General features: G+C 37.0%; 2 protein-coding genes across 11 annotated transcripts in view; one reads left to right on the forward strand and one right to left on the reverse strand.

Annotated features, from left to right (window-relative positions):
• Positions 1 to 910: 910 nt before the first annotated feature.
• rubcnl (rubicon like autophagy enhancer) lies at positions 911 to 7752 on the reverse strand. Of its 4 annotated transcripts, none has more exons than XR_014207333.1 (12): positions 7306 to 7603; positions 6528 to 7272; positions 4732 to 4900; positions 3779 to 3833; positions 3552 to 3684; positions 3159 to 3283; positions 2561 to 2625; positions 2232 to 2470; positions 2053 to 2114; positions 1732 to 1885; positions 1358 to 1473; positions 911 to 1155 (listed from the first exon to the last, which is right to left on the reverse strand). XR_014207333.1 is itself a non-coding variant. In XM_082174907.1 (12 exons), the coding sequence occupies exons 2-12, from the start codon at positions 7173 to 7175 to the stop codon at positions 1052 to 1054; spliced, it is 1845 nt and encodes a 614-aa protein (XP_082031033.1). In that variant the 5' UTR covers positions 7176 to 7179; positions 7622 to 7752; the 3' UTR covers positions 911 to 1051. The 4 variants fall into 4 exon arrangements, 3 of the variants coding, with proteins under 3 accessions (XP_082031033.1, XP_082031034.1, XP_082031032.1); XM_082174907.1 differs by lacking the exon at positions 7306 to 7603 and adding an exon at positions 7622 to 7752 and having other exon boundaries at positions 1358 to 1448; positions 6528 to 7179; XM_082174908.1 differs by lacking the exon at positions 7306 to 7603 and adding an exon at positions 7622 to 7745 and having other exon boundaries at positions 1358 to 1448; positions 6528 to 7154.
• A 971-nt stretch (positions 7753 to 8723) lies between these two features.
• Positions 8724 to 13800, forward strand: part of lrch1 (leucine-rich repeats and calponin homology (CH) domain containing 1) — a 55064-nt gene continuing 49987 nt past the window's right edge. For 4 of the 7 annotated variants that reach the window (XM_082175099.1, XM_082175101.1, XM_082175097.1 and 1 more), the window contains exon 1: positions 8725 to 9098. In XM_082175099.1, the coding sequence (XP_082031225.1) occupies positions 8870 to 9098 (229 nt within the window). In that variant the 5' untranslated portion in view covers positions 8725 to 8869. Of the gene's footprint in view, positions 9099 to 13800 lie in introns of all 7 variants that reach the window. The other 3 variants (XM_082175095.1, XM_082175098.1, XM_082175096.1) reach the window with 1 other exon arrangement.

Below are 13800 nucleotides of genomic sequence, written 5' to 3' on the forward strand. Positions count from 1 at the left end.
ACAAAATGTTCATGTTGTCTGTGTTGTCACTTCTCAGCTGTTTGTGGGAGCTGTAAGTTAAACTTTTGTTTCGCACACATACCGCTGTAACCATAGATATGATGTCTATGGCTGTAACTTGTAGCCTAAAGGCTATTTATACCTTAATGCTAACGTTAGCGATGCGCGTCTGTTTCTGAATACAGTACTGTCTTGTTTCGTAAAGGATAAAGCATATGAAATAAGCAACTAACCGAGAATTATATCGCTTGTTAAAATAGCAGTTTTAATGTGAGCAGGCGTCGTAAAAGAAAACAATTTGGTTCCCTGATATTCTAAACAATCAGAGTAATTCATATGATATGGGGGGAAAAAAACACTAAGCAACAGTACCGATTTTATTCATGTTAGAGTTAGATGATGAAATGTAGTGACAAGACAGAAAGGCTTTAGTGCGTAAGGTGACGTATGTCAGGATGGCCGAGCGGTCTAAGGCGCCAGACTCAAGGTTCAGTCCTTCCTGTGAAGCGGGATTTCTGGTCTCCGAATGGAGGCGTGGGTTCGAATCCCACTTCTGACAATACTTTTCTATTTCATTTAAAAAATAATAGGATGTTTGTCTCACTAAATGTCTATAGAATATTGTTTACCCTTTATCCAGACTTTAAATCTTAAACATATATAAAACTGAGAAATATTAATTCAGTTAATATTAGCCTTAATAATATGAATTAGTACATGTTTAAAACTGACAACGATTTAAATAAACCTAAACCATTTCAATATTTACACATTAAATACATTTAGTGAAAAGAACATATCAATATATATCAGTCTTTCAAAAAAATTATGACTGATCCACAGTTGAGCAGTAATTTTGGCAATCAATTTGCCCCAAGTAAAGCTTTATAAAAAAAGTTAGTGTGCTTGTTTGCCAAGAAAACAATAACATTCTATGTTATTTACACAATGATATCAGTCTTTCAAGTAGGCATTTTGAACAGTTCAAGAACTCTGAAGACCTGAAAATTGTTGCATGCAACTTTAAAATGCAGCAAGGGACATGTGGATTTCATAAACTGATCCCTTCCTGGATTTTCTTTCGTTTCTGGAGTCTGGCACATTTGGGACACGATTCATCACGGAAACATGAGATGTGGAAACAGGCTCTGCAATCTAAAAAAAAAAAAAAAAAATCCAAGGTACAAGGCAACTGTCATTTCATGAAATACAGGAATGGCCTTATACAGCTTGTATTATTGAGTTCTCTTCTTACACTGACTGCTAAAGCATATTAACCCAAGTTGGACAGAAACATTGTTTTGAGTTATTTTGAAAACAGAGTGTTGGAAATGCTTTTAGTATGTTGATGTCTGACCTTGGCAGCGTGTGCAGGTGTCTCTCTGAAAAGCGAAAAGCACTTCTTTCCCATGACAGAACTCACAGATAAAACCTTTGGCCTGACACAGCTGAAGATTGTAAGAGAGATGGTGACTGTTGAGATTTATCATTACGCACTTACTGTTATGTACTATCTTTGTATAAATACAAAGATAGTACATAACAGTAAGTGCGTAATGATCTACATTGTTCATTGTTTTCTTTTTTTTTCTTCTGTATAGTGTTCCACAGTTACGTTGTTTATATATAAACAATGTTAGACCACGACTGTGATCGTAGAATCCTATAATCACGCATGAACACATTTACATGAATTGACTTTGTAGGCATCTAAATAATAGCTGGACAAACCTCACAAAGGTCTGTGTGAGCAACTGCAGACTGCAGCAAGGCTTTTGCAATGGTACAGAGCTGACCCTTTTTCACCCTGATGAGTTCATCCATGGAAAAGAGGTGGAGTTCCTGCATCAGGTGAGCAGGAAGTTGTTCAAACTCTTCAAGGACTCTGGTTAGAGAAACAGGGGTCAACAAAGAAAAACCTACTCACTACATACCCAGCTTTCTTAAAGAAACATCATATCCTGATTGTTTATGGCACTGCCAAGAATGTCCATTATGAATTCTCTATACCGAAACTGGCCAGAAACAAGAGTGCTATAAGAGACAAATCACCCAGCTGATAGTCTGCATGTACTCAGAAGCTTTTTGATGGATATTAGTTGCTCCTGTAGTTCCTAAAGTAAATGAGAGAACATAATTAATATTACAGGATGCAACCTGATTGACCTGATATCACCCCGGCAAAAGACATACAGATACTCTACAAAAACAGGGCAGAATGAAACACTCACTCTGAAACGCTGTAGCTCTTTGGCCTGGCTGTACAGATTTTTGGCCACACTTGTAAGTTTGAAAAGCGGTTGCTGCCATATAGAGTCCAGTAACTGTTTTGAAAAATTGCAGACCGGATACCGTGCAAAATCCCAGTTATTCAGAACCCGACCTGGAATCACTGATTCCAAACCACCGTGGCAGCCATCACAAAAGTATTTTCCCAGGTAGTCACAATAGCGCAATTTCTTCATATACCCTTGGGAGAGAGGAATATTCAAGGTTTAATGTCACAGGACTAAAAGTTTTGGATCACATGGATCACATTAAGAGCAGCTTCATTACTCACTGGGCTCGACTTCAGTACCACAACCTGCACACAGGAAGTACTGGGAAGTGATGACATCACTGCGTCTGAAAACATATTTATATGAACACCCTTGTGAAAAAGAAATGCGTTTAATTCTATTGAATGTGCACTTGTAGTCTACTTCAAATCTTAAAAGTGTATTTGTATTAAGTTGCAGATAATATAATAACAGTGAAAGACCACTTAATTGTACTAAAATAGAGTAGCCTACACTTTCATGACTGTTTCACACTTTTAAATAAGTGTACTTTGTAATAATTTAAATAACTAAATCACATGTAAAGTACTTGATTTTATTTTAACTGTATGTGTGTTATTCAGTATTACAGTATTTTAAATGTACTAACTTCATCAATTACAAATATATTTAAATTCATGACAATCAAGTTTCAATAGAAATGACATCAAATTCTAGTTGACCATAAATGCTATCATATTTTAAAGACAAAGAAGTAACTATGAAATTACATATAAAGATGTGAGTCTTACTACAAAATATTTGTTGCAGTTGACACTCCTTTAAGTGTCTGAATAATTGTAGAAACTCTGTTAATGTGTATATGGTGGTCTTGCTCACCTTTGTGTTGGCTGGACACAGAGGATGATTTGAAATCTGGGTGGAGCCCAGGTTAATGTTCCTCTCATTCTGGTCTTCTGCTTGATCTCTTCAGTTAGACTGATCCTGTCCTCTGCCAAAGCAACCTGCAGAAAAAAAAAAAAAAACAGTTAGAATTGATCAATTAATTCTGGTGAAAAATATATGTCCTTCCTTAAAACAGTTATATGTGTGTATGTGGAATAGAAAGAGAGGTGGGTGGGTGGGTGTGTGTGTGTGTGTGTGTGTGTGTGTGTGTGTGTGTGTGTGTGTGTGTGTGTGTGTGTGTGTGTGTGTGTGTGTGTGTGTGTGTGGCTGCACCTGCGTGTTCTCAGAGCATGAATGTGTGTGTTGTTTATGCATAACCATTCTCACTTCCTGCAGAGCAGAGTTGAGGTTGACAGGGTTTTGCAGTAGCTCAGAGGGGAACCACTGCTTCCTGAACTCTGACACCAAATGGTGGGCTAAATCTTCAGCAGACCACTGCATTCTATAGCTCTGGAGACAACTGGGAATAAAACAATTATGTCTGGAACTTGTGCATAAAAAATGTAAACATGATTACATGAACTTGTGCATGTAGAATTCAGTGCATACTGTACCTCTGAAATGAATCCAGGGAGTATCTGTTTGAAGACAGTTGGGAGGCGCTGTCATCTGACAGAGAAACAAACAGACAAGATTTTTTTATTTAAATTTGCTTCAGAATATATATATATATATATATATATATATATATATATATATTTCTTTTTTTTTTTTTTTACTATTAAACAATCTGCATGGTGGGGTGACATGCTTTTCATTATGATTATATAGAAACATTTTTTTTTTTAACTGGCTGGTTTACAATAGGGTTTTATCCTTCAACATTATGTAATAGCTACAATTAAATAACACAAAACGATGTTTGCACAGCATTTATTAATCTTGATTAATGTTAATTTCTTCATATACTAAGTTTTAAACTGAGTTTTGCGATAATGATTGTCTGATTGTACATTATCCTGCTTATTACTATTGAGTTTAAATCATTTAATAATTTTACCTTTGTATTATCTTAAAGCTTCCGCTAAGAAAAATAGTACAATGTACTAAATAATCAGCCAAACAGGGCAACGGCACACAGTAAATACTTAATAGTTTTATGGTAAAAGACCTACTAAAATGGAGTCTTCTGAGGTGATTTCCACTACAGTCAATAACTGAGCCACAAGTTGTGTAGTGAAAGTGAGAGTATTACGAGAGACTATAGCACCAGTATAGACTATAAAACAGTATATTTTTAAGTCACTAAATTAATAAATGCTGTGAAAATATTCTTCATTAGTTAAATGACACCTAATGCATTCATTAATGTTAACGTTTGAACATTATTGTAAAATGTTACTTCTAATTGTGAAGTAAATACTTATTTCAGCAAAATACAGCCTGCAGAATACAGTACTGATGACCAGCTGTTTTAAAGAGACCAGGTCAGCATTATCTGATCTTTGTCAGGACCACATCACATGCGGATGACACAGGATTTTGTTGCAACACAATCCGATCTTACCCTCAAACCCGCTGTCAAAGGAAGAGATTGAGTCTGTTTTTGAAGAATTGTGTGTTTCACATCTGTCTTGATGTGGATGTGTGTGTTTTAACTGCTGCAGACACACAACCCATTTCACAGCCTCCAGAACTTCCAGCACCATATCCACAACTACAAAATGAGCATTTTCCTGCAGACAAACAACAATAAAATACATACTTTATGCTATAGGCTCTGAAGATGCAAATGCTCAGGAAGTTTTTGAATGACTTTACATATTATGTTACCAATAAAACATTTTTATTATTAAGGAATAATAAGTAAATGAACAGTATAGTCTTAAAAATGGCTATCAAAAATGATGCACTATTGATGACCTATTATGCAAAATTCACTTTTACATGGTGTTTGAACATAAATGTGTGTCAGCAGTGTGTGTACACAACCACCCTATAATGGTAAAAAATCCACCCACTCCTAAATTTGTATTCCCATAAATCAAAAGCAGTGTCTCAGAATAAGCATTTGCAGATTCTAGCATGTTATGCTTAGACCCCGCCCACTATTGCTAAGGGACTCTGCTCTATTAGCATAGACCCCGCCCTCAGTGAGCTGTACACAGTCCGCCATGTTTATCTCATCGCCAGAGCATTTAACAGCAGCATTCAAGTAAGAAATGTATTAAATGTGACCCTGGACCACAAAACCAGTCACATGGGTAAATTATCTGAAATTGAGATTTATACATCATCTGAATGCTGAATAAATAAGCTTTCCATTGATGTATGATTTGTTAGGACAGGACAATATTTGGCCGAGATGCAACTATTTGCAAATCTGGAATCTGAGGGTGCAAAAAAATCGAAACATTGAGAAAATCGCCTTTAAAGTTGTCCATTTATGTTCGCGATTGTGCTGCATTCACTCACAAAAATAAATGTTATATATATTTACGGTAGGAAATCTACAAAATATCTTCATGGAACATGATCTTTACTTAATATCCTAATGATTTTTGCCATAAAAGAAAAATCGATCATTTTAATCCGAACAATGTATTGTTGGCTATTGCCACAAATATACCCGTGCTACTTGTGACTGGTTTTGTGATCCAGGGTCACATATAAGTTACTAAAGTTAATTCAATCAAGAACATTGAGTAATTTTCTGTTTTTCTTTGGTTGTTTGAGTCATATTAACAGCATAGCAGTAGGTAGGCTGTTGTATATTACGCTGCTGTCACTATAATACACAGATCTAATATACATATGTGATTTCTTCACTTGCTGCTACGTTCACAGACATAACTGACTGTGTTTATGTGGACTTTGTGTGTTTTTGACATAACCTTGTGTGTATTTTACATTTTAAGCGCAATAAGACGTGAAAGAGAACGTAGTTTAACTCCTTTCTGTGCGAGTGCTTCAGATGTGTGCGCTCAGAAAACCAATTATCAGTAGTTTAAACTGATATGGCTTTAAAACGCAGGCAGATAGTAAACTTTCATGATGATAATGAACTGCAATGTCACGTGAGCGTGACTACGATAAAGATGCTAATTATCAAAACCAAACATTTGTTTTAGTTCTGGAAAGTAGGGTGGGGAGCAGCATTTAAAGATACATGCACAAAACCAGTATATTTTTCCTTCCACTCGAAAATGGGCATTTACACCATGGTGTCATAAATAATTTGTGGGGTATTTTGAGATGAAACTTCACAGAAGAGACTTAGGCCTATATTAGCTACATCTTGTAAAAAGGTGCATGGTCCCATTTAAATTAAATTCAATGAATAATTTTTTACTGCATACCTACCTGGTCCAAACTGTAGATGTCTTCAGTGGCGTGTACATCAACACATGATCCACATTTCTTAGCTTGGTCTGAGCTCCTCTGCCTAGATGCTGGTAGAATGTCAGAGCAGGCTCTTCTTTTAGTCTTTGACTGGAAATCCTCATGTAACCGTCCAGACACTAAAGACTGACTGTGAAGCTGAGTGTTGTGAGAGACACGTGAAATTCCTTGCCCATGATTACCTGCGAGGAACTGTGTCTGTCCTGAAGAGCCATTGGGTGAATCATTGAGATCAAGGTCTCTCTCTTTCTCTGAGCGACTGAATCTATGTGCACTTGAATCGTTGGATTTCGTCATTGGAGAGATGGATAGTTCCCATATTGGAGGTGTCAAAGACAGATCAGACGTTTTTTCTGTCTCTGTGTTATGTCTCTTGCGGGATATGACAGGGCTGCTCCGGGGTAGATGGTGTTCCTCAGGGTCGAGCAGGTCTGAATCCTGTTCATCGCACATCTTCAGTCCACTTTCATCGATATCATCATCATCATCAATGCTGTCAGAGGGATTCTCATTTAAATCAGAATTCACTATCCAGTTAACAAAGTGCAGCTTTCTGACCATACTGCTGCTGCTACTACCAGCATTTGCCTGGAGGAAGAGAGAGGACATGACACTACCAGGGAAATGGGAAATATTTTTGATTAAATGGCCTAGTTTTATTTTTTAACATCATTCTGTCTATGTACTGTGCTAAGAGAAATTACGACTCACTTAAAAAAAAATGTATCATCATTTACACACCCTTATGTTGCTCCCAACTTATTAGGGATATTCAGGAAAATATTTTAACTGTTTTTGTCCATACAGTGAAAGTCAATGTATATATATCTTCCTGTTTTCCTCAGAAGAAAGAAAGTCATACAGGTTTGGAATGACATGAAGGTCAGTAAATTACAGTCATTTGAAATTTTGGCTGAACAATCAAAACTGCACAAGTTTGTCTGTAATTTGTATTGGAGCAAGCATGTTTCTCAATGATTCTGACCGACAGCTTAGAGTAAACAGTTCTATGTGATATGTGATCTAATAAAGAGATAAAAACCAGTAAAACTCACCATATTTTGTTCGTGAAAATAGGAGAAAAGTTCGTTTATGATATGATCTGAATCGTCTCATGCAGTTTCACTTCCTTGGTCTGTAAATACATTATAAGCCAGTGTACTATTTCCTTAGAAAAGCAGAACAGCTTGATTAGATGACTAATCTAATGGGGAAAATTAGAATATGATTGATTAAATGTTCTTAATATGTTTTGTGTCTAATGTTTTGCTTGTTGAATTTTTTTTTTGTTTTTTTTTTGGGTTACACTTTATTTTTCATTGTAATTATACATTTAAGTACTGAGTAATATTAAGTACTTTAGGGTTAGAGGTTAGGATTAGGTTTGGTTTAGGGTTAGTTGCATGCAATTATGCATAATTTATAGTTATGACTATAGTAACTACTACTGTACATGTAGGGTGTGTAACAAGGACACTAAAATAAAGTGTTACCTAAAATTTCCTTTAAATGTGTTCTTGTAAAGTCAGTCATTAGCCTTAGTACACTTGCATGAAGTCAGGCATATTGTATATTTTTCACATTTAACATAAATGATAATAAATTAAATGTTTTTGGAGTTCATTATACAGACTCACTTGTACAAACACTTTCAGAATGATCTCCTTAAATCTGGTCTACTCATAAAAATGTTATTTATTTCTATGAGTAGCCTACCATTTATGACCATATTTAAATTTTGCAATCTGAAGCATCTAAACAATTATTGATATAGTGTCCCGCATAATAAAATAATATTATAATGTATAATATTACAATATAACAGTGCATATTATAACACTCTCATTTTACTGTCTACTAATAATTTTTTCTAATTTTAAGTTACAGTATATTTAGAATACATATGTGTGTGTGTGTATATATATATATATTACACTGTGGGTAAATAGAGATCATGCATTATTGTGTATTTAATAATATTTCATATGAATATTTCGTGTTTAAAAATCATGAATTTCAAAAGGTTAAGAGGTTTAATATTTTATAAGAATCTCCATCTAGTGAAGTACTAGTAACCATCGCTATTTGTGAACGTACAGCAGATGGCGCTGTAGTAAAGTCCAGTAAACACGTTATTGGCACGAGCTCAGTTCCATAAACAAACTGCGCAGACGCGTAATGGACAGTCAGGCAGCGCACTAGGAGGAAATTCACCCACTGCATGTTGAGACCAGCACATTTTCTTTAGGATATAGCGATCGCAGAGCCTTTCCACGAGCTTTTTATTCCCCGACGGGGCGAATATGGCGACGCTGGGACCGGAGCCCCGTCCTCATTCCCAGCTGACTTCTGCCGCATTACAGGCTAACCTGAGCGGACTGGGCTCCAACACGAACCTGCCTCTCAGCCGGGGCTTGGAGAGAGCTCTGGAGGATGCGGCGAACTCTGGATTTATGAACCTCAGCTCAAGAAAACTGAAAGAATTCCCTCGGACAGCAACAAATTACGACCTAACGGATACGGTTGAAGCAGGTAAAGTGAAGTGATGCTTTATTTGTGTTTAGCACGCTGTGCGCGCGCTCCTGCTCAGTCAGATGCTCTTGAGAATATAGTTTCAAATGGGAATGTTGCCTAATATGTCTTGTCGCATTTTGACCCATTATGTGTTGGCTGTTAAAAACTTTAATTATACACATATTACTCAGATGAAAGCAGATGAAACGTCTCCATCAGCATGCACACAATGTTACAGACGAGTATGTTGTTGCGGACAGGACAGTGTCCTGGGCCGGGGTAAAGATGTGGGCCACTTCAGTTGTGTCCAGATGCATTTACAAACGCCCAGAAAATAGCTTTGAGGATGTGTGGGATGAAAGTAGAGGATGTTGTTATTGTCGCGCGGGACTGACCATATACTTCCTATGACCAGCTTGTCCACATACTGATTACTATGGAAATCCCCTTACACTTATGACTGAAGATTTCATTTCCATGTTTGGAGATAAGTGCACACCAGTGCCTATGAAATGAAAACGAATGCATTTGTGGGTTATGTTTTGAAACCAGAACTCTGAAGGCTGATGGTCATTGGATCTGCAGGGATTAGGCTAGTTCTTTTGTTTACTATTGTATAGCGTAAATAATTAACTTTCAACCTATTGAAGTTGTCATTGAGGACACACTCGTGAGGAGACACTTGAGCTTCCTATAAAAATGTCCTGAATTAAAAAAAAAAGAATGCTTTGATTTGATGCTTTTATGTCTACTGCTTGTTATGATGATGACTACTTTAGTCATGCATCCAGAGGCGTATGACGTAGGGATCTCATTGAGTCGAATCTTTTGAATCTCTTAAGCAAAATGATTCACTCAGGTATTTCTGTATAGTCACTTTGTTTCTTTGTTTGGGGAATGTGGTGAATCTTTCACTTAACCAATTTGTTAAAGTCACCTCAAAATCAAAATCTATTTATTTTGATTGAATATTGCAGTATTTTGTAAAAGATATTTCTCTGTGCACATCATTTATTGTTTTTATTATTCATGGGCCTCCCTCCCAATTCTCTGTTGATGTGGTTATAGCGTGAGGGCGGGACAATCTGTCACTCCCAAGAGATCACAGCAGTAGTATGACAACGATTCAATGATCCAATCAAATCCTCCATTTTTAAATGCAACACACATTTTACAATGCAATCAACAACTGATGCATAGAACCAAGTCTCCACCCTACATGTCCGTTACACTTGTATGTACTATCACAATACGGAAGAAAAGATCTATCACTACCTCTGTTTCATTGCGACTTTAAGCATCATCACTTTTCCCCACATATGCCAATTACATAAATGTCTCTTTATTTATTTATTTAAAATAAATATTAAATAATATTAAATAATATTTGCTACTGGGCATGATCTTTATCTGATCATTGAAAAAGACCACAGTCTTTTCACAGACCATAGCCTAAATAAATGTAGAGTTGCAATAGTGCCCTTACGACATTAATTGCCAGTTCAGCTGTCTAGTTAAGAGCCGCTTTGAGTCCCGTTAACACAGTGGCTGCATCTGAAGTCGCATACTTTCCTACTATATCCAGGTGGATGCTGCACATTGGTGGTGGTTGAGGAGATTTCCCCCTTCTACGTAAAGCACTTTAAGTGCAGAGAAAAGCGCTATATAAATGTAATTAATTATTATTATTATTACTATAGTAGGTGAAAAACTGTATGTGACTAAAGAAATTTACAGTACTCCTAAAAGAGTAGGCAAAAAGTACCCAGATGACCTAGCCTACTTGTTTCGGTGAGATTCTGAAGTGTGCATACGGTGGACACTGTACTATCCCATGAGGCCATGGGAGAGGATTTGTGACTGGCAGTGAAGCGACGCAACTGACACTGGTAGGTCACATGATAATGACAAAATGGCGAATGTAGTACAGATTACATTCATACTACACACATTCATAATATATAGAACATACTTTTTTAGCGGTTGTGAACTAATTACTTATTACCTACTCAAGAAAGTATGGAATTTCAGATGCAGCCAATGACTCATTTAGTACTAGGTCCAATCAATGAATTGCTCCCTTCCAGTGCTTCAAAATAAACTGTGAACGAGTCAATGTATGGAGAAAAGTTCATTCACTGGAAAGATTTGGTCACCACTAGTCATGAACGGCTGCGGGAAAAGCCAAGATGACAGTTGGGAATGTTCACTGAGTGGGAGATCTGCTTCCGTTCCCCATGAATTCCTCCGCACTCCCCTCAGCTCGGAGGCAGGAGAGCAGCTAAAATAGGAAACAGGAAAGGGTAGACCGTGGAAATGGCAAATTCCTAGCATTCTTGGAAGCTCTTCTGAAGTACTTTAATGCAGGAAATGATACTTTCAGTCCATTATGATATTTGGAATGTAAGGAGTGTTATTTAGTGACTAACAGCAAATCATTTAGCTGTTTATGGTGTCACAGCTCACAAAGATGAAGTCATTCCTACCATTACTAATGGTGAAGTTTGCACAAGATATTATTTACTGTCATTCTGCATCCTTATAGATATTTGAGATTTGTTTCAAAGGGCCCCAAGATTTGTGACCTCAGTAGTAGTGTGTGTTAGGACTCGTTCAGGTGTTCTGTGCCTGACTGTGCCGCAGATGATTTCAGCTCCCATTTCTCCCCATAGCTCTGGATTCCTCAGAAGTTATGTGTTTTTTTTGTGTGTTTTTTTTGGACTGATTCAAGAAATTTCAAGCTGGGACATGTTGCCCTCACAAACATACACACTCTCTCTCTCTCTCTCTCTCTCTCCACCATTTTACCTGAAGAAAGCCTCACAGAGTTTCACGGGTGGTGTTGGGTATTTTCCACTACTAATAAAACCATTTTTGTTTTATGTCTTTGTGGCCTTGAGCTCTGTTTTTAGGGAAGAAGATGCTTGTTGTTTGTTGTGATTAGAGTCATCATTTCAAGAAGGAGTTTTCTGTAAATTCCAACCCAACTGAAAGTGAAAGCACACAGTTTAATACCTGTTTTAAATGCAGTAGTGTGTGTATATGTAATTATCTTTAAAAACACTAATATGTTAATAACATTGTCAAAATTAATATTATCAAATCTCAAAATCAATCATACTGTACATTATGTTGTTGATGCTTAAATTTGTAGCATTAAAATGTTTTGGGATTAGTTAGATTTGTTTTTAAAGAAATTATTTTATGCAGCAAGAGATCAAAAGTGACAGTAAATACATTTATCGTGCTGCAAAATATTCCTAAGCTTTTTTTTACAGCTGTCATTTGATTTTTTGCAATTAATTATATCTTTATTTTTGCAGTACTTTATTTTTTATTTTGCAATTCTTTATTTTTGTTTGCAAAACAACTTTTTTTGCTCTATACTTTATTTTTATTTTGCAGAATGTTCTTTTCTTTTGCAAATGTATGTGGCATTATTTTGACATGGAAAACGGTCTCTTCTTTACTCAAATTGTTGTGTTTTCTGTCAGCATTTGACTTTTTCCTCTCAAGCGCTGAACTTACTGCTTATGTACAATGTGCAGTGTTTCCGTGACTGTACAAAGCACGCAAATAAGTACGCAATTGGTTGTCGGTTGCTAAGCGTCAAAGTTTTAATATTGGTGAATCCCTAGTAAAAATGGCAAAAGTGTGACTGAGTTAACTGAACCGTGCAGTGGGATCTATTGTTCAGTTTCACTGATAGCAAGGCACAGATCACATGCATCAGAAGAAGTTAACAGATCCATTCTGTGTTCTCCAACAGGATGCACTGTAGTTTAGAAAGGCAGCACAGGCCCACTCACAACGTGATTCAGTCTGGTCTGTTTTTGTTGCTTTTTGCAGCATGTGAGGTGGCGTGTGATCCACACACTCCTCTTCACATGCAAACACCTACATGAACTACATGTAACCTGTGATCATTCTCTCCTATAGAAGAGAGAGATGATGTTATGATGAAGCCGCCCCCCCCCCCCCCCCCCCTCTCTCTCTCTCTCTCTCTCTCTCTCTCTCTCTCTCTCTCTCTCTCTCTCTCTCTCTCTCTCTCTCTCTCTCTCTCTCTCTCTCTCTCTCTCACCTCCTACCCTCCTACTTCTTTCTGCTGTCAGCCCACACAATTACGTTACACATGAGCTCACACACATGCATACTAACCTTGTTACACAATATACACATTTTGTTTCATTTTTGGGACACACATATACACAGAAACACAAACTTATACGACACACATACACACTCACAACACAAACCCTCTTCCACATGATAGCATTTTCATAAATGTGAGCATGCAAGCACAAATCCTCTCTTTGACAAGCTCTCTGAGTCATGTATATTGTTGCGGATGGTCAGGGTTTAATTTTAGCGAGACAACTGCTAATAGGATAGGAGTATAGAGAGATATATATTTCTTTCTCCGTGGTACATGTATGTTAATGTTTTGGTGGGTGTATTATGAGATAAAACCCACACACATGTACACACAAATAGGCTACTCCAACCCCCAAATATTGGAGTGCGTCTTATCTCTGGGCAACAACACTTTGGATAAACATTATGCATTAAAGATGCATTACATCAACACCTTTCATAGTGTTTGCTAATGCACCATGGCAACAACCTGTCACTCATTACAAAACTCAAACACTCACTGATAGAACCTGAAAGGAAGATGGACAAAAATGCATCTGCCTCAAAGGGTCGACTCTTCTCTATT

This window comes from Leuciscus leuciscus (assembly GCF_965113295.1).
Source record: "Leuciscus leuciscus genome assembly, chromosome: 7".
Lineage (NCBI taxonomy): Eukaryota > Metazoa > Chordata > Actinopteri > Cypriniformes > Leuciscidae > Leuciscus > Leuciscus leuciscus.